The sequence below is a fragment of the Giraffa tippelskirchi genome, chromosome 6 (genome assembly GCF_054371585.1).
Source record: "Giraffa tippelskirchi isolate mGirTip1 chromosome 6, T2T-mGirTip1v1.2.pri, whole genome shotgun sequence".
In the NCBI taxonomy this organism is placed as follows: Eukaryota; Metazoa; Chordata; class Mammalia; order Artiodactyla; family Giraffidae; genus Giraffa; species Giraffa tippelskirchi.
Genome location: NC_137280.1, coordinates 30,269,188 through 30,290,828, shown reverse-complemented (window position 1 = coordinate 30,290,828; position 21,641 = coordinate 30,269,188). Strand labels below are relative to the sequence as shown.

The following is a 21,641-nucleotide window of genomic DNA, read 5'->3' as shown; positions in this document are numbered from 1 at the left end:
GTTATTGTACATATGTGTTAATTTACCAAATGGATTTGCAGTGACTGACACAGATTTCTTATGGGAGGACCGAGACAGCTGTTTGCCAGTTACAGAGCTGGATTGAGGTAATTGAGACTTTCTTTTCAATTGAATAACAGATTGGAAAACAGACAAAGCAACATTGATATATTAAAAGTAAACTACCTTTAATAAACAAAGATGCATTTTGGCAAATGCTAGGAAGAAAGTCAAAGGCATTCTCACAGAGCACAGCACTCATTATTTTTGTTATCAGTAGAAATCCAATTTACATACAAATGAAATGTCAATTTCTCTCATAACCATCTAGATAAAGAGATGCATGCATTCTTTTCCATGAGCTGTTCTTTTTGAACTGAAGTGCTATATTTGGGTCTTTGCCCTTGGACCAGTTGGAACAGTCTCAGTTTAACAAAGAAGAAAGGATAAAGTTGAGCCTGGCTCAGGCAAACATGCAAAGTCAAATTGGCCTGTTTGAATCAACAGTTGTCATTGTAGATTTTTTTTAATTGTTTTTTTTTTTTTTTCTTGGAGAGGAAAACAAAAGGAAGAATGACATATGTATGGGCAATGAATAGTAATGTTTCTTAATTTGCTTAGTGAAATTGTGATCTTATTCAAATCAGAGTTTTTAATACATTTGCCTCTCACCTGCTATGAAGGGAAAAATAATGATCCTTTCTCTTTGATTTTCCATGATGTACACTTACTCTGTTTCAGTTTTTTCATTAATGAAGTAGGCGCACGCTTCGTTTTTTTTCAGATATATCCTACAGTTTCATTTAGACTTTTAAATGTCTAAAAGTCTTTAAAGTCAAACTCCCCCCAAATTTTTTTTGTAATTGTTTAATAGGAGTAAGTACTTACTGAAATTCTTTCTCTAAGATGTATATGGATACATGGATACTCATTTCGGCAAATATGACATTATTACTTATTTAGTCGACTATCTCCTTTTACCTAGACGAGTACATTTGAAATGAGATATTTAAAATATAGAGCGCATAGCATGATGAAATAAAAGCCTAATAAAATGTGTTTGGGCCAGCATCAGAACTCTTTGAAACTGGATATCTAAATAGTGTGCATTTTATCTCACTAAGGCTCCAGTTAGTTCTAGTGTCCAGATGACTATTAATGGGTTTTGTGCTCTGAAGCATATGTTAATAGAAGCGATCATTATGGATTAATTTGATGTGAATTAATAAGAGATTTATTTGATGGGAGTTGTTTGAAGGTGATGACATTTAAATCTCAACAGGATTTAAGATGTCCAAAAATACCTTTAAAGATTCAGGAATAATCAATTCAGAGAGAGCAAATTAAATAGACACAGATAGCAAAGAACAGGATTTGACATTGGGTTTATGAAGTTTGAAGCAGTTTACAAAAAAAGTGACCTACGATTGAAGTAGAAACAGAAAACATTTAAACTCGAGCAATTCTTGGGTTTGCGATTGGATAAACAATGTCCTCTTGCATTTTATAGTTCACTTAAGCGATCTGATTTTGATCTGTATATACGGAGTAGACAGGATTCAAGTTTTTTTCCTCTAAACCAATGAGCAAACACATATGTTCTTTAAAAACTGAGCTTTATATGTTGTTCATATGGAAGCTATCTAGTTTGCCATGAGCCCAAGATTCGACCTTCCTTTTATTTTGCTATCATTTGCTTAATTCTTTAAATTCTTTGTGGGGGACTTTTGATCAAAAGAAAGTTTGCTTTTCTTTTTTTCTTCTTTCCTTTTAATTTTTTTATTTAATAAAAACTACAAGAAATATGTAGTTAATAACTCAATACTCTTGGGCTGTTGATACAAACAAGCCTGGAAGAAACATATATTAAGGAGAAGACTATCATATCTTTTCTTTTTGTGTTAAGCTTTGATTTTAAACACTTGAGAGTTTTATGATCTGGAAAAACAAGAAGAAGATGTCATCTGGTATTATATATTATGATGATAAGAACTGCTACTTACAATACAAATCATACTCAGCAGGATTAGAGATTGAGGTGAGATTACATCATCTTGCTTCTCTAATTTTCAGTTCTGTTCAGGTTTTATATATATTATACACATATACTATGTAAACATATATATATATGTATAAACCAAATTTCATATCATTAGTGTGTGTTCATTACATAGTGTGAAGGATATTCATCAGTACTATTTTTTAACTTAAATGAACTTTTAAAAATACATACTTGGAACTTGATGCATGAAGCAGGGCGCTCAAAATTGGTGCTCTGGGACAACCCAGAGAGATGGGGTGGGGAGGGAGGTGGGGGTGGAGTTCAGGATGGGGGGACACATGTGCACCCATGGCTGATTCATGTCAACGTATGGCAAAAATCACCACAATAATTGTAATAAAAATATTTAAAAAATTAAAAAAATACATACTTGGAACTTGGAGAGTGCCACTCTAAAGTTACTTTTAATTCCCTTTCATTGCCTGTATGCATTTGCTGGTTTCTCATAATACTTGTGCCGTGCCTTGGTAGGTAGGTACTCATTTTAGGTTTTTTTTTGAGAAAGAGAAGTTCCGTATAATTTTTTCTTTACTTTTTGAAAAAATCCTTCCTCTCTTAAATTGATGATAAATATTAAAAGTGAAGTCCTCTTGCTTTCTGTGTTCAGCATGTAGGTGATGCTGGATGTACAGTTGTTGAATGAATGAATGAAAGTTGGAGGAAATGGAGAACAGTGAATGGTAGGTATCAGTGATATTTATGCCACCCTTAGTTGTTGATGGCCTAGTGTTTTGTAGTCTTTCAAGGAAATTGAGTAAAGGGAAAACTAAAGTGCTTAAGCCATTAGCCAGCATCATCACAGAGTGTCAGAGGCAGAGTACAGGTTAGAAATAATTTATTGTAATTCCCTCATTGTACACATAAGTAGAGAGGTTCTGAGAAAGAAAGGGGCTTGCCCTTGATTACATCAGCAGGTGATTTGAATCAGGTTCAGAAACTGGCTGTGTGATCTCTGTACCCTTCCACCTTCTTAAAGAGGTTTTGATTCTTTACTGTGTTTAGGATCAAGTTGCCACAAAGAGCATAGAGGAGTTATATCTTACCTTCAAGGAGTTTCTCTTCTAATGGAAATAAAACTTCACCCTCATCTGCATTGGATGGTTGTGTGATCTCAGCTCTCTTTTTAAATTACTGTGATAGTTTGTTCCTTTGATAAGATAATTATTTTGATTATCTGTGACAGGGTTATTTTGAGCAAGTGTATTCCATAAATATATGTGTGTATGTGGGCTTTCCTGGTGGCTCAATTTTAAAGAACCCACCTGCCAATGCAGGAGACATAAGAGATATGGGTTTGATTCCTGGGTCAGGAAGATCCCCTGGAGGGTGGCATGGCAGCCCACTCCAGTATTCTTGCCTGGAGAATCCCATGGACAGAGGAGCCTGGTGGGCTACAGTCAACAGGGTCTCAAAGAGTCGGACACGACTGAAGTGACTTAGCATGCTTGCATGTATGCATGCATGTGTGTGTATGTTTAGATATTCATATAGGTGAAATAAAACTAAATAATGGGCAGTTCAGAATATCTGGGTAATAATAGAAAACATATTCCTTTGGTTCTAAAGGTGCCATTTTGAGAACATAAGTCACAGTCATTTATAGAAAAATTTTTTTTCCTTGTATATTTAAGCATTTTAATCAGTGAGATAAAGTAGTTACCAGAATTCTATTTTAAGCTCTAATGCTAATAATTTCCACTGCATAAACCTGTCCAGTAATACTGCAACACAAAAATAGTGTGGTACCCTATTGCTTTTTTATAGTAAACTCTTTCACTAAAAATGCAAAGAAAATTTTTAGATTTCAGTTTTAAGGTAGGAGGAAATAATAGAAATTGAGATTTTTTGCAAATGGAATGTCATATCCCAGTGATAAAAATTAATACAGATAGAGCATTTTTAGGGAGCTAAATTTATTTTGAACCTGCTTAACTGTCGTGGCACATAATACCACTCATGTGTTAGTATAGGTGGAAAATGATGTAAATGTGGGAATGCTCACTATCACCCTCCGCACCCCTAGCCAGTTCCCCAGTCAGTTTTTATCTCATAATTAAATAGAGGACTGAAGTTGTCACTTTTGAGCTTTGTAGTGCTCATTCAGATTCGTCAGCTTCTTTGTCCATTCACTTTTTATTCATATATTGCCCTGTTGTCTAAATGACTGTCTATAGTGGACCTACTTTGATTGGCATTTTGAAATTTTGTGGGAGTCAGTGTGAGGAATATTGCGGTATAATAGAATGAAAAAGTTTAAGAGTTGCCAAAACGGATGACTAAGGTACACTGATGTGATTATACATATATATATGGTTTCCTAGGTGGCAGCAGTGGTAAAGAACCCACCTGCCAGTGCAAAAAACTCAAGAGACACAGATTGGATTCTTAGTTTGGGAAGGTCCACTGGAGGAGGGCATGGCAACCCATTCCAATATTCTTACATAGAGAATTCCATGGACAGAGGAGCCTATTGGGCTTTAGTCCATAGGTTTGCAAAGAGTCTAATACAGACTAAAGTGACTTAGCATTCACACACACACACACACACACACACACACACACACACACACAGAGTACGTCTGTTCAATTATATTATGACCATACCTCAATACTTGCATTCAGATAATTTAAAAATGATGACATAAGGATGGTTAAGTGCTGGTTCAGTCATAGCTTTAACAATCTTATTTATCAAAATGAAAATATAACACTTAGAAAAAATAGATAAAAGGGTAACACATAACATGTAATGTTTCTGTTACTCTTGGTAAGGTGTACTTAGATCTGATACAGAATTCCTTATGACATTGAAATAGTTCTCTTCTCAGCTCATGGTATATATACACTGGTACTATGAATCTGGAGGAAATTGGTAATGGGTACCACTCCCTGTCTTTAGCTGTGACCGTGCAGCATTGGCAGGTGTACTTTGTATCTTTTCCAGAAGCAGATCCCCTCTATAATTATTAATTAAGATGTTTTATCCCCACCCCAGTAGAGGTAAGTATTGTGGTTCTTAGGTTTCAGGGGAAGTTCGAGCTTAACTAATTTTGCCAACATCACAGTCAGCTGTGAAAATGACTTCTGTAATCTTTTATATCGTGTTCCTCCTTCTCCTGCTGCTTTATTAAAACCCAAGGGAGGGAGAAAATCTTGCCCAAGCTTTGCTCCTGCTTTTATCAGGTATCTTTCAAGCAGCCTGCGGTGCTGGCATATTAATGTATTTTAGGTGTGATCCATTCAAATATGTTTACATCATTTAGGAAGGAAAATATTTTTTTGTTTTGTTTTGCAGATGTACAGATCAGCTCTCAAAATGTCTTCTGTGTCTTCTGAGCATCTTCTAAGACAATTGCATTAGCCCTCCTGCTAGTTGACTAATAGAATTAATAATTGTAAAAAGCACTCTAAAGCCACATGCCTTATGAAGTCAATGCTGGGTATGATTTTACAAGTATGTGATCTATTTTTTCAAGTGAAAATGTTAACTGGAAAAGTTCTGGCACACAGTACAACGTCGTGCAATCTGTTATTTGTCTTAGAGATAATAACTTGAGGGTGGGTCTAGTCTTACGGTATCTAACTTATGAGTTGCTAGGGGAGTTTCTTCCACTTAAAAGTATTGCAAATGTGCTTATATTTACATAATATGTCATTCTGAAAAATTATGGCGATATCATTCCAGTAAAAAATTATTTTTTCTCTAACTACTTCAAAGTGTAGTCAACTAAATTAACCACGATTTTTTTAAAAGCAACTAAAAAGAACATGCCCCTTCCCTCCACAACAAAAAATAATAATAATAATAACAAAAAACTAAGTGACCTTTCTGATGCTTCTTTGAAGTTTTAGCAGTTTAACATTCTTTGCAATGTATATTATTAAGGGCCTTATTCAGTGACTCATACGAGTTGTAAAGGTCTTTTCTTGGATGGAAGAAGGCACTGAAATTTGGAAGGATGATAATTTAAGCAAATCATATTTTCTCTCAATCAAGATAAATGCTTGTTGAATAGTTTTTACAACTATAACCAATTACTTTTCTTCATGATGATAATAAATCAGCAAGATCCATGTATCTTTTTGGAAAATATATTAATTTTTTCAATTATTAACATATTACTATCTGTTCATCTCTAATAAATGTTTTATCTTAGTTCCATTGATATGTAAGATATCGCTGTTTTTCTCATCTCCTTGACCTTGATATGTGGGCATAAACCATTTTGGGGCTTCCCCAGTGGCTCAGCGGTGAAGTATCTGCCTGCAATGTAGGAAACATGGGTTCAATCCTTGGGTCTGGAAGATCCTCTGGAGAAGGAAATGGCAAGCCACTCCAGCATTCTTGCCTGGGAAGTCCCTTGGCCAGAGGAGCCTGGTGAACCACACAGTCCGTGGGGTTGCAAAAGAGTTGGACATGATTTAGTGATTAAACAACAACAACAAAATAAATCATTTTCTTTTCATTTTAATGGAAGGATAATCTTAATGAATTAGATTATTTCATTCTCTTTTCTTCATGAATCCTGACTTTCATATAGATTTTTATCTTTTCTGTATAGCTGTATTTATTTCATTTTGGTGCATCATGGTTGGATTTTATTTATATGATGGAAGCAATGTTAAATCCAATGGAAAAACAAACAGTAAATTCTGAAGGGAAAGGCATGATGCTGTACCCAATCATCACATTTTTGTATGTAGGAATGGCTGATACTCTGTAAATTAGGATTTCCTTTTCTGTAAGTCAAGTTAAAACAGTATATTTTTTACTCAAACTCTTATATTTTAGGCCCTAGCTTATTTCTTAAGCTTCCCTTTTATTCTTTTTTTTTCTTTCCTTCTTACTTTTCCTTTTGTTGACTTCCAGTGAAACTGCCTTCCAGTCTTCCATTCATTGGTACAAGTTCCCAAGTGCTGTCTCTTCTGACAGAAAAATAGAAGTCTCCTAAAATGTCAACATCAACAAATGAGACATTCAAATGCAAATGTTATAAGATAAATTATTTAACCAGTGTTCCATTTTTTTTTAAACGATGGTTACATGGCTTAGTTAACTTTAGGAGCTATTGGTAGTGACACCAAGATAAAGACCACACTCCATCCCCTATCCCCATGCCAGGCTGGCTTACATGGCTCATGACTATCACCTTCCCTTGAAACTGCAGCCTTTCATCCTATAAGTAGTTGTTTTTATTTTTATTTTTTTGGTTGTTATTGTTCTAAGTGAGAGAGTCTATGAATATTTGATGACTGATGTTTCTGGCATATAAGAAGAGCAGTGCATTCTCTTAAGTACAGTTATACTATTTGTGACATTATTCAATAAAGTAAATTTTTACCTTCTAACCAATTCTTTATTCTATCTAGTGCATTGTCTTGGTTCGGTGATTCATATTATAAAAATTTTGCATAAGCACCTTTTCACAAGCACAGATTTACCCACATATCCAAAGCCAGTGTGGTTCCTCAGCACTTGTGAGAAATTATACATGAGAACAACTAAAATGTGCTGTTGATTTGGATTCTCCAGTAGAGGACATTTTGGATAATCATGATGTAACTATCTCTGTTAAATCTGCCCTTGTGGTAGTGTCAGCTAGTAAAGAAGGCTTGGTTTATTGGTCAGTCTACAGGTGGATTTTTCTGAGAGACAGTTGGGGTGATGGCGTACAGAGTCCTTTCAGTTGTTTGGTTGGAGAATTGAGGAACACAGGCCGTGAACATCAGTTCTCCATAAGCCTTTGTTACTGCATTCTTTTATGGACAGGATGCACTTTGTTTCTTATCTCCTTAGAGATAACTCCCTTAGAGTTCTGATTCATTAGAGTCCCCACAGTTTTCTTCTGTGGACCCTAAAGGCACGGTTGAGTTAACATGTGAAGGTGTACCATAGGCAACTGCTAACAGTTTGCCATGTTGAGCTTCAAAATGACAATCTCACGTGGTTCAACTGAACATTTACTTTAGTCAATTTCCATTGTGTTCCTAGTGGTGGGATTGGTATTGTTTCCACTACACTGTGCCTGGAAACCTGGGATTAAGTAGGTTTCCATCATGCTGGATGGAGTACTAGCAAAGCCCAGCCTGGTCACTTTGATGTGTACCAGGTCCCCCTTCTCTCAGGCAAGCCCCCTCAAAAGGGGGCTTAACATAATTTATCGGTAGGGTAGAGATGAAACATTTGTTATCCTCCATTCCTAAAAGTAAAGAGGCATTTTTCACTTTGTTTATAACATGCTCTTTCTGTCTTTTGACTCTGAGGATATTTTGGTTAAAACTATATTTATATCTTGGTTGCGCAGTGTGTAACAGTATCGAGTTTCACTTTATAGTTGTTTATATACACATATACATATCATATAAATAAACACAAAATATATATTCTATAAACATAAACAACTATATATACTCTATAAACATAACATGTGTACATATTACACATAGTATATAACATGGATAAATATAGACACATTGATCCATCAACTCGAACTGAAGAAAGAAACTGAGCAAAAAATGTAATTGACAGGCAAGATTAACTTATAGGAAGGACAGAGCTAGTAATAATAGTTAATACCTTGATATTCATGAAACCATTTTAAAGTAATAAATGAGCCACCCTTTGTGACAAAAATAATTCTAAATGTAAATTGTTGGCTTCAGTTTCACTTTTTTGCTATTTTTAAAACTTGATTTTTTTTTTCCTAGAGACAATTTTTTGTTCTGTGCTTTGAAAAGCCTTGAATAGAGTAAGGAAATTGTTCTCGATTAGATTACATGCCTGCAAATTTCAAATAACCCTGTATCTTCCTTTCCCTTGTGTTTTTACAGATATGGTCCGGAAAAAGAACCCCCCTCTGAGAAACATTGCTAGTGAAGGCGAGGGTCAGACCCTGGAGCCTGTTGGTACAGAAAGCAAGGGACCTGGAAAGAACAAAGAATTTTCTGCAGATCAGATGTCAGAAAATACGGATCAGAGTGATGCTGCAGAACTAAATAATAAGGAGGAACATAGCTTGCATGTCCAGGATCCATCTTCTAGCAGCAAGAAGGACTTGAAAAGCTCAGTCCTGAGTGAGAAGGCTGGCTTTAATTATGAAAGCCCCAGTAAGGGAGGAAACCTTCCCTCCTATTCACATGATGAGGTGACAGAGAGAAATATGTTGGCTTTCTCATCTCCAGCTGCTGGGGGAGTCTGTGAGCCCTTGAAGTCTCCTCAAAGAGCAGAGGCAGATGACCCTCAAGATATGGCCTGCACCCCATCAGGGGACTCACTGGAGATGAAGGAAGATCAGAAGATGTCACCGAAGGCTACAGAGGAAACAGGGCAAGTGCAGAGTGGTCAAGCCAATTGTCAAGGCTCAAGCCCAGTTTCAGTGGCCTCAAAAAACCCACAAGTGCCTTCCGATGGGGGTGTCAGACTGAATAAATCGAAAACCGACGTCCTGGTTAATGACAACCCAGACCCGGCACCTCTGTCTCCAGAGCTTCAGGACTTTAAATGCAATATCTGTGGATATGGTTACTATGGCAACGACCCCACAGATCTGATTAAGCACTTCCGAAAGTATCACTTAGGACTGCATAACCGCACCAGGCAGGATGCTGAGCTGGACAGCAAAATCTTGGCCCTTCATAACATGGTGCAGTTCAGCCATTCCAAAGACTTCCAGAAAGTCAACCGATCTGTGCTTTCTGGTGTGTTGCAGGATATCAGTTCCTCAAGGCCTGTTTTACTAAATGGGACCTATGATGTACAGGTTTGTGCTTTGTATTGTGATCTCTTTGTACAGGAAAAGTTGTCAGTAATGAAATGTGAAATCTTACATGCATGTTAAAGTAAAGCTCCCAGTACTGAAGGGGTAGCCTACTTGATGAAGCAGAAGAGCGACACATTTGTTTGATCCAAATATGTGTTCAAGAGTTATCTTTAGCCTCATCATGGAAACTAATCCCAACATTTCTATTAGGCTGGGAAAAGTCTTTTCAAGGAATTAGCTAGGCTTCATATTTCTGGACATATTTCATGGTAATTTGATGTTTTCAGAGTCTTCCAAAAATGGCAGTAATCTTTATAGTTCAACATGATAGTAATTCATGCTTTGTTCTAGTTTTAGATTATAAAAGTTGGCTATAGTCTTCCTTTCAGGGAGAGTCTTTCCTTCAAGGAGAGTCTTTCCTGTGTCTTGGATGAGGATTTGATTTTATGCTGAACGGGACCAGAATTGGGTCACACTGGTGGGTGCAGAGATGTACTACTGAAAAGCAACATAATTGCAAATGAAACTTTGGAAATAAAATTTTACATTGATTCAGAAAGAAGTCAATGTGATTGTAAGTACTAGGGACACCAGAATGACCTTGGTGTGGACCAGTAAGGCATTCCCTCTTGTATTTAAGGAAAATGGCAATTTATGAAAGCATTTAGTAGTAATTTAGCTTTCTACTTTTATTAAAAATGGCATACCTTTTTGATCTGCCCTCTGTATTAGTTTATGGCATATGTGAGATGAAAAAAAAAATCCACCATTTGAAATAGAATGAAATGCAGAACTGATACTTAAGTAATATATTCATTTCATTTTAGCAATTTTAGTATAGTTGACACTGACGATCAGCTTGAGAAAGTGTATTAGTTTCTGTTACAGTCTGTAGATTTTTATTGTATTATTAGGCCAGGGATTTCAAAACATATTAGGTTTAATATTAACCTTCTTCAGGAATGATTAGAAGAAGTACCGGAGAACTAATGAAATCGCATCACACTTTATTTGACCTCCTCAATCCCTGAAAATATCAATTATTTTTATCAACTCAGTAGTTATAACACATTTGTTCTAGACCTCTCTTTTGACCTAGTGCCAATTAATAAAGGCAGGCAAAGGGGTTATATATAACAGGTAGTGAATATGTTGTGCAATGCTCGTAAGAGGGATCAGAAGAGAAATTTCCACGTCCTTTAAAAATGTCAGAGTGGCAGTCTTATCACTTTAAGGGAGATATAAAGAAGATATAAAAAATCTAGTTTCATCTTTGGAAAGCTCTCTTAAAAATTCCATCTTACTTTGTGAATTTCCACAAATAGAATGATTTCTGTGGTGCAGCAAATTAAGCCAACATAGTTATTATGCATGAAAGCTACATGCTTTGAACTGCTGTCTTGTTAAAGATCATTTCACTGTCTTATGTCAGATACACTCTGCTGTCAAACTATGATTGGAAAGCAAATACATGTCTTAGATAAAAGGGTTAGAAGTGAATAATGTTAGTATGTGAAATGGTGTTTTACAATTAGCGAGGAATATGATGTTAATACCTGGATTTCCGGTCAAAGTTTCAGTTTGTTCACTCTGGGGACAACTTCTAAGGAAAGCTGATCCTGGCTGTCAGGAAGGCTCTGAAACCAAGATTACTAAGCGCCTATAGTTTGGAAGAATTCAGATTTTTAAACACACTTCCATTTCCCCCAAACAGTTATTTGTTAGGTTCCTAGTTATTTATAGTAAAGTTTATGTTTGGGTAGAATGAGCTGGACACTTTTCCTGGGCAGTGATTGTAGAAATAAAACAGATGTGGGAGCTATCTGAGTTTGAACTAATAGAACTAGAAATAAAACAGCTGATCCTAGACTCTGCTGTCTCCTAAATCCTTGCAGCAGCGCCCAGTAAAGAAGACAGAAAGGGTAGGAGATCACATGCAAGGAGATAATCTTGTTAAAATCATTTTTTTTTTCCTCCCAAAGAGAAATAATATGGTTAAAAATAGGGTACAGAGATCTATGGAAAAAGTGGATGATCCTTTCAAAGAAATGATTGGCGAGAGAAACCAGCCTAAAGAGAGTTAACTTTCTTCAGTTTGGGAAAAGGCCACTGAATGTACTTTAGGCCAAATGCTAATCTTGAATACTTCATACACACACCAGATGTTGATGCAGAAACATGTCTGAAGATAAATAACTTATTAATATTTTTATGCTGAAATCAATATCAGATAGCTTCCCTATATGCACAAATTGAATAAAAGCACATCTGAAATCCAACCCCCCCTTTTCATCCACATATGTTTATGTCGCTGAAATGCCATTTGAGAGGTTCTTTCCTTGGCATGTGAACTGTGTGGAGACTAAACGCTGTAGGAAGTAAAATGCTGACTGTAGAATTTCTTTAATGCAGTTTTGTCAGAAGTTGATAGCAAATTAATGGCTTGTGTGTATTCTGATAGAAAGATGTTGGTAAATATGAGGATTACAGACAAATAGTCATTTCATTCCAGGAATTATTAACGTCAATCTGTAATTTAAGCCAGTTGAAGTAATAGATGAGCGATTCATTCATCTTTTTCAATTAACTTTTCCTTTTTTTTTTTTAACATTCAGGACAGTTGGTGGTTAATGAGAGATTTATGACATTTTAGGCCAAGAAAAAAGGAACAGAAGCCAGAAATAGAGGACTTAAGAACTCTGTGGCTTTGATCTATATTTTGGTTTGACATGGATGGTTTTAAATAATTTGAACTGACCTGAGTGCAAGCATGATATATAGGGTTGGGGGAAAAAGATATAATTGAAACAAATTTGAAGATTTCTAGTTTCAAGTTCAGATTATTTGACCTATTTGGCTTTAATAATTGAAGTTTGGACATGTTTGTAACTGACCGTATCCACTTCTGTGTAAATTTTATTATACATCATAAAGTCAAAGAATTACAGATTTATTAAAAAAATACTAATGTCAAATAACAATGTCTTTTTCTCCTTCATAATCGAAAAATCTCCAGCCAGATAATGGAGATCATTTCAAAGGTTCATCATAAAATCAGGACAAGCATTTCTGAGCCTGTTGAATTCATATCCCTCCTGCCTCCCGCCCCTCTTACACTGTGAGGTAACATACCCAGCCCTGAAATCAGATAAAAAATATTGATCTTTTCCAAGAAGAAACAAGGAAAGATATAATGGCTAGCTTAAGACTCATGGACTTGACCAAGATGTTATTTTCTCAATTTTTAAATTTCCCCTGCATGTTTTATCGATTATTATGCTTAAATTTTTAAAAATAATGGATGCAACATGGTGGGTAAGCCCTTTATGTAATTTTTGCTACCTGGGTTCAGACTTTGAGGCTCACCAATAATAGGAGAAGAGATTGAGTTCTTCTAAAAGTAATTACAGCCTCTTTCTTTTTAATCTGCTTTATTATGCTTATATTTAAACCATTGCTGAGTGGAGGCCTGCGTTGTTAAACACGGACGATGCTGTTTCATTGGGGCTTAATGTGCGGTGCATTAGGGTGTTTGCGACATCTTTATGGGGGAGCTCTTAGCCCTCAGATCAGGTTATAAAAGTCGGAGTCTTGTCAAGTTGTGCTTCCCACGGGAAAGTGTTTAAGCTAGCTCAAGTTTATAAATGCTCATGATGTGTATGTTGCCTTTGCATATTAGGAAACCTTCCCTGTTATTCTGCATTATTCAGGCCTCTAAGAAGGGAGCTACAGGATGCCAGCTATTAAATTCATTTTAGCCCTGAATGAAATTTTTAAGGTTAGCAGAAGAATCTCAGTCACTGTCTTGTGTTTGAGCTAGGCGCACTATGTTTCTGTTTTATAAATATATTTTTAGCAGAGTTGCACAATATATCATGTTAGAAGCAAGGAGAACAGATTTTCAAGCTAGGAAGTCATCTTTCGTATTTGTATTTTCAACATATTTAACTCTATGAGCTTTATAGATTCTTAACATGTTCCCATACACTCCTTTGAACAGGGGATTACAGTTTGGTCTGGGAAAAAAGAGAAAAATCCAGAGAACATTCATCTCATTTTGGTCGATTTTGACTCTTCCTGAATTTTAACCTCCAAATATTTATTTATTTGCCTTCTGTTTCCTTTGATCTGGAGCAAGAGGGAAGTTGTGGAGCTTAGGAGGTCCTCTTGCTTTGTTTTTCTGAGTTGAGGACAATTGCATTTAAAAAAAAACCTGGTGAATGAGACTTGAATCACTTCAGACTCTCTCTAGAGTACAGCGTGTTTGGTCTGTGAAGCCATACTTATTTTCAGGACTGCGTCTCTTTAACAAGTAATAAAGTGTGCAAAATGAAACATATGCTCAACCTAAGGCCGTAAAAGCAAAGCAGAGTTCTGGCATTTACCAGGTTATTTTCATCATGAAGATAGCTGAGCTGGATAATGTAGCCACCCGGGTGGAATAGAATAGTTTGACCATTTTCACTAATCCTTTTACCTGCATGCCCGTTAAATCTCCATTGGGCTTTGTTACAGGAGGGTCAGCCTGATAAATGTCAATCCTTCTTGGATTATCAGTTTATTTGCTATCGTTCTTGAATATCTGTATTTCTCTCTAGGCAGAATGTTTAGAAGAAGGAATCATGGCTATCTGTGCATTCAATCAAATTTAGCATTATTCAACTCTTAATAAAAATTTTATCCCCAAATGGCATGTTCTGCTAGCCATATCAAGTCAGCAGATAATTCAATGTTTTTGTTTCTTGGGTCATTGTAATTACAGCATACACACAGCTGTTGGAGACACAGATACACATGGAGTGTACTAACCCCAGGAAAGTTGGGAAAAGGAGAGAGATTCTCTTTCGTTTTCTGATTTCCTTTATGGAGTCTGTTTCTGAGAATCATTAGCCCATATACCTCTTGAATTCTTCATGATAGGATTCTAAAGCTTAAAGTCAGTGTTAAGCATGTTCAGAATATCAAAGAAGACCTTGTTTAATTTTAATTGAAAATCAAGTGTAAAATGTATTTTTCTGTATTACTTTAAATTTGACCAATCCTTCTTTTATTTTTTTAGCTTATATAATCAAAATTACGTGTGTGTCCTGTTTTTTCCCCCAATTTTGGATTCAGTCCTAATAATAGCTAGCATTTATTAAGGGTTTCTTATATGTGCATATAGACCTAAGCTCTGTACATGTATTAATTAACTCATCTTCATAAAAACCCTTGAAGTTGACACTACCATTATGTCCATTTTAGAAAAGGAGGGAGTAAGCATAGAGGAAAGTAACCTGCCCAAGTTCACAGAGTTGTGGAAGTGGGTCAGTGGGATGTAAACCAGGGTAAATAGGCTACAGAAAACTGTCTCCACAACCACTATGATACAAGGACTTCTCAATTGTAATACTGAGTTTACTCCAACTAGAAAAGCAAGCAGGCCAAGGGAGGAGATATAAGATGGTACACCAGGTCGGTTTGATGCACATTCTCTGAGTCACATTGAATTTGGGAACTTCAGCGATTTCTTTGCGATGGTCTCTTATCCAGTCTCTGTAGTGTGATGCTGCTTTATTTGAATTTACTAGCTTATAGTTGAAATTATTGAGAAGATAATGAGTTTTGCTGATATGTCTTTTCTCACTTATGGCAATTCATTTTCACTGGTACTTTGGCTACAGAAAATACTTCTGATAGAGTGCGTAAGGGCCAAATTTTGATTTCATCAATTAAGGATGCACTGTTTTATCCCCATATTAAGGGACATGTATTTGATTTACTTCATATTCCCCTTGTTTGAAGGACTTATTTTTTGGAATTTATGAGTTAATAGATGATCTCAGAGTTGTATTCCCCTCTTCTGGTTATGAGGCACAATTTAGGTTGGTTTTTCTATGAAGATTCATTGTTAAGGAGATGCACCCAGTTTCCATATGTTTTTAAAGTTGTGTAATTATGTTTTATTCTTTGCCTACAAGTAAGTATAGGAATGGGTGTGGAGGCAGAGATGCTCAGAATGCCCTTAGCATGTCTAATTTGTGTCATTCCCCATCACGTGCTCAGAGCTGTGTGAAGTGTCTGGATCCTAAAAGCAAAGTAAGTTGGGGCTACCATGAGGAACTTAGGAATTCTACTTGTCCAGCATTGCTCCTTTAATATTTAGATGACCTGTTGATATCAAAGAGCACATGCATTCTTTCATGTGTCCAGTAACATACTGGGAGTCTTATAATAAACAGTAGCTTATTCTAAGACCTGTTTTTCCAGATGATGGGCAGGTAGCTCCACCTCAATATTCCATCTGGCATCTCAAAGTCAACACATGTAGAAGTCAAGTTGTTAGCTCCTTCCCTGAAACAACTTTGTGTTCCTCTCCTTTTTTTCTAGGTTCCTATTTTCAAGTCAGTCAGGCTGGAAATGTCAGTTGCCCTGGGTGTCTTCCTGATTTGTGTCTCTCCAAACAATGGAACGATTTGTCCTGTCTTTTCTTCTTTATTCCTTCCCTGGCTCCACCCTTAATGTTTTCTTAGCACATTCTTCATGGTTTCTTTGCTCATTTTCTTTCTCATCCCGTTTCTTTCTGTTCTTTTTCCTCTTTCTCTGTCCTTCCTCTCCTCTCTTCTTTTCCTCCATCTCTTCTCATACGCTTCCTTCTCCCCTCCCTCCCTTCCTTCTTTTCTTTGATATTTAAAAATTCCACTTATCAGTCTTCCTGTGTTTTGTAGAGTCTAAAAAAGTAGATTATTTAAATTATACTTGCATAATTAAATTTTCTATGCATTTTTATTAAACAGATTATTTTAATTATACTTGTATAATTCAATGTAGACTCTCCGTCAAGACATCACTTTTCCAAATTCTCTCTAACCCCCACAGTTCCTTCATGTTTCCTGAGAGCAGCCTGCACTGTATCATTCTCATTTGTGTTTTACTCATTTTGTTTCCTGCACCTGAAAACCCTTTCTAAGATCACCTCCTTTGAGACTCACCCCAAATGCCAACTCATCTGTCCACAGCTCAGTTGTCACCTCCTTTCAGAAACCTTTGCAGACCAGTCAGGGTAAGTTAGGTGCTTTTCCTCTGTGTGATCATGGAACTTGGTACATCTCTGAGCAGGAGTACATATTTTACTGTTGTCATTTATTTAGCTGGAAACTTTCTGCACTGAAATGTAGACATTTGGGGGTTTGGGATTTTGTCATTTCTTCGAGTCTTTTCAGCGCTTGGCATGTAGTAGGCATGCCACGAATCACCATTCCCTGAAGGAAGGATGTTCCACAGTGATTCAGCTCTCATTTCCCATTAAGACTCTCTTTAGAACAAACACACAATTAATATTTATCTCCATTCTGAGCCAGCAGTGATGGCAAATCAGATGCAGGAGAGGAGTGTTATGGATAATGGACTCAGCCTTATCATCCACTTACACTGCATTTTCAGTTTTCTTTTGCATATTTTCTCCTAAGAGATTATCTTCTAAATTAGTGTGACTGACTTTAAGGTTTACTGGTTTTCTATCTCTCCAAATACCAAATAACCATAGAAAATTAGATTGATATTATGCTGAGTAAAATGAGAAAACCAGTTTAAGATAGACTGTTTATTACTGTAATCCAAAAAGTTTATTATAAAAATGTAGATAATTAAGAATGGCAGTGTTTTACCTTTATATTTGCCCCTTCTACCAATTTAAGTTATGGATCCACCCCCCTTCCCTGCCCAAATATTTGGCTTTTGTAAATCCAAATGACGAGGTTGTTTATGGGATTTATTCTGGCTATATATATATATATATACACATATATATATGATATATATGTGATGTATGAGATATATGATAACATGAGACTGAGCTGATTCCATTTAATTAGATTTGTTCTTGAAATTTTAAATATTTAATTTCCATCAAAGATATATCGGTGAAGCACACTCTATATTCTGCAGTGTGTTTTTGAAGCACTGTACAACACAGAAACACCTCCAATATAGATTAACACTTTGATCCTGAATTTAGTTATTTTCGGCTACGATGGACACTGACAGATTTCTTCACATTATTTGTGAGTTAAGTATTTGAACAGTGATTTTTAACAACTTAACTTTTTATTGTCAAGAATTTACTTTTTTGATGATTGACCAGTAACCTCTAGTCCTTTTAAATTAGTACCCTCCTAATTGTTTCTGTTGCTATCAATTACAGTACTTGAAAATGAACCACATCTGAGGAAGAGTTTGTATTTAGTTCAAACAACTCTTTTTGTTCTGTTGAAAATAAGTACATGTACTAAAGTGTCATTTTAAGAGTTCTGAGGCTTAAAAGATCCTTCCCTTTGACATATTCTTTTAGATACGATTCTTACTAGTTTTTGTTTCATAGTGTTAGAAGGAAAGAACTAAATTGAGGTTAAAGACCTTGAAAAAAAGCCAACCTTTTATATTTTTAACTTCTGTAGTGAAACATTTTTGTGAAAAGCCATATGTAGATAAATTATAAATGAAAGATGTGGAACAAACTACATGGAAGGAAGAGTTTTTAGAACTGAGGTTAAAATAGAATAAAAAGACATCATAGTCCTCCATCAGTAAAAAACAACTTATAATAAAATCTGTTCTTTTTCATGCCTTAACAGGTATCTTGGGTGTTTCTGTATAACTCTGATTCACAAGTGAATGACTCCATAATCCGTTTGTTTTGGGAAGAAAGATATAATTTGTCTCATTGTTTGAAGAAGCCCATTTGTCACATTGAGTTAATGACAATAAGGCTGTGAATTAGTATAGCCCCCATATCCCAAGTAGGTGGGAGATTTCATATCTCCAGTAACTAGTTCATTCATTCAACCAAAGCGTATCGTGCTCCTGCTTACCATTCATTCGGTCTGGTCCAAAAAGGAATGTAAATGAAAGCATTAGCTTGGTAACAACAGAATTGAGCTTTTCTGTTTACAGTTAAGAATACTAGCAGTGACATGTATTTGAGTTTGACTTGACTACTTCCCCTTCTGTTTAGTCTTTACAAGTGGCCAGATAAATTCATGAGATAGCTCATTTTATTAAATAATAGTTTCATTCATGTGAATAGTACTGTAGAGTGTGCTGTCTGACATGGTATTCACCAGCTACATGTGGCTATTTAAATTTCAGTTAATTAAATTTATGAAAAAGTCACAACATAAAAACAACATAAATTAAATTAAAAAAATCAGTTCTTCATTTGCACTATCTCTGTTTCAGGTGCTTAATAACCACATGTGGCTAGTGCCTGCCATGTTCAACAGGATTGACAACTACAGAACATTCCCATCAGCTCAAAGAATTCTAGGCTGATCTAGACTTGGCAAATAACTTTCAAGTGCATTCTGTCACTTGATCCTCACAATAATCCTAAAAAATGGCAAGGCATAGAGTATTCTTTATACCCATAAAGATGAGGAAACTGAGGTTCTAGAAGGTTAAATAATGATGTGTCTTTTCACAGAATTTAACTTGAGACTTCCCTTGAGAGTAAACAAATGCAAATAAAGGTAAACACAAATGAATAAAATATTTTCTCTACAAATTTTTATCATAAAATATAAGTTTTTTTTTAAAGAGCTTTTAAAAAATTAATTAATTAATTTAGTTTTGGCTACGCTGAGCCTTTGTTGCTGCACTGGCTTTGCTCTAGTTGCAGTGAGCAGGGGTTACTCTCTAGTTGTGGTGCTCACGCTTCTCATGCAGTGACTTCTCTTGTTTCTGAGCAGGGTCTCTCGGGCATGCAGGCTTCCGTTGTTGTGGCTCCCAGGCTTAGTTGCGCCAAGGTATGTGGGAGCTTTCCAGATCAGGGATCACACCTGTGTCTCCTGCATTGGCCAGCAGATTCTTTTCTGCTGAGCCTCCACGGAAGCCTCCAATATAGGTAATTTAAAAGCAGAGGTGTGGTCTAGTTTGTTTACTTCTGTAACCTGATCTCTATTACAGAGATTAGGTGTCAGTTTTGGCCCAAACAGAATTTGCAGTTTAAAAGGAATTTTAAAATGTGGATACCTGTATCTAAAGGCATTGCTGGATTAATGGATGTTTATTAGAGTTCTGGTTAGCAAAAGAAGAAACATTGAAGTTTATACTCTTTATTCTGCTTTGATCTCTTTTTAGTGTAGTCATAGCTAGGGAATAAGTTTTTTCTATCCCAATGGCTGGGTTCAACGCTTGGAAAGTTGGAAATAATTCTCTGAATGTATAGGTGCTGTTTCCTGGCAATAAGGTTAAATAAACTTTTGCTGCAAAACATTGATTTTGCATTAACTGTTCTTGCTGTGTATTTGGGTTTAATCTAGAAAAGAATTGTTTTAAGTCAACATTTGTGAGTCATGAAATTAAATGGACATGCTCGATAGTCTTAAGTATGATGTCCTAAAATAAGAAATTATATTTTATTTCTGAATGAAAGTTAAACGGTATACATCAATCATATTTTGCCACATCTCTTATAATGTATAAAAATGGCCACAAATGTAGCCTTAAAACCTTCTTTTTGTAAGAGAAAAGAAATAGAACACTGAGTAATTATGTTTACTAAAGTTGACTTTTATAATGTATAAGATATGTAATTCCAATAGTGTATTAACTTTTAATAATATGTAATACTAATGTGATTAACTGCTGTTTACCAGGAAGGCAAATAGATAATCTATATATGTCAGTATTGTTGTTCTTTTCATTAAATGAGATCCTTGTGTTATTGGTTGTTTGAAGGCACTTTTTAGCATTAAAAGCATCCTAAATAATGGAGTTCGCTCAGTAGCTCAGTGCATATAGAATCCACCTGCCAAGCAGGTGACACAGGTTTGATCCCTGGGTTGGGGCAATCCCCTGGAGTAGGGCATGGCAACCGACTCCAGTATTCTCGCCTGGAGAATCCCATGGACAGATGAGCCTGGTGGGCTCTAGTTCATAGGGTCGCAAAGAGTCTGACATGACTGAAGCAACTGAGCATACCTGCACACTGTTTAGACACATAGACACCACCAACTCAAAAAATTTAACACAGTTTTCCCAGTAGTTTAATTTATTCCAGACCAAAAAGTTTAACTGGCAGTTTTTGGTATGAAATGTCCTGTTCACCGGATAGCAGTCTTTCTTAGCATGGATTTTCTGACTCTTAAAGTTGATGTCAAATACTGAAAGGGATATCGTGATGCTTCGTAGTCATTTAAATTCATTTCAAAATCTTAAGTTTAGGGCTTTCTTAAGACTGTATGAGCTCTTTGCTCAGCCCTTGCAGTGTGGACATGAAACATGAGGCTTGAAGATTGCAAAATCAAAGAAATAGTGATGATGTGTCGTGGTTTCTCAGGAATCCTTGTTCAACAAGCAATAGTTCAAAACATTTTCTGTTAGGCAAACTCGGCAACTCTGAAGAAACATGGTAGCTCAGAGAAGCATATTTCCATCTTTCGAGCTTGTACACTGGCTTTCTTTGCTTACATTAGAGAAGATGGGAATAATTCTGAATTTGTGCCTTTTGATTCAAGTTGAAGTTCCTGAACCAAGTACCTGAGTAGGTGGCATGCCATTGAAAGGTTTCATTTTGTTTTTGAAAGCAAGGTTCTTCTCATTTCTAGTGAATTAGAAAATGGAGGAATTTTGCAGTATTATGCATTACATTTCACTGCAAGTTTTATTTGCTTTCATTTCTAGAATGCTAGGTTAGAGTGGTGATTAGACTTATCTTGTGTGGTCTGGCCTTGACATCTTTTACACCAGTGATTAATTGTCAGGTTGCTGCCTGGGAGGGTGCCCCCAGTCTTGCCCTTCTGATTAGATGATGTTCTGCTGTCAACAGACTGCATCTGGGG

At 36.0% G+C, this 21,641-nt stretch overlaps 1 protein-coding gene across 6 annotated transcripts in view; it reads left to right on the top strand.

Moving 5' to 3' along the window:
* Positions 1–21,641, top strand: part of TRPS1 (transcriptional repressor GATA binding 1) — a 266,245-nt gene that overhangs the window by 43,276 nt on the left and 201,328 nt on the right. For 2 of the 6 annotated variants that reach the window (XM_081505247.1, XM_081505248.1), the window contains exons 2-3: positions 5,358–5,516; positions 8,894–9,822. In XM_081505247.1, coding sequence (XP_081361373.1) covers positions 5,480–5,516; positions 8,894–9,822 — 966 coding nt within the window. In that variant the 5' untranslated portion in view covers positions 5,358–5,479. Of the gene's footprint in view, positions 1–2,669; positions 2,743–5,357; positions 5,517–8,893; positions 9,823–21,641 lie in introns of all 6 variants that reach the window. The other 4 variants (XM_081505253.1, XM_081505252.1, XM_081505249.1 and 1 more) reach the window with 3 other exon arrangements.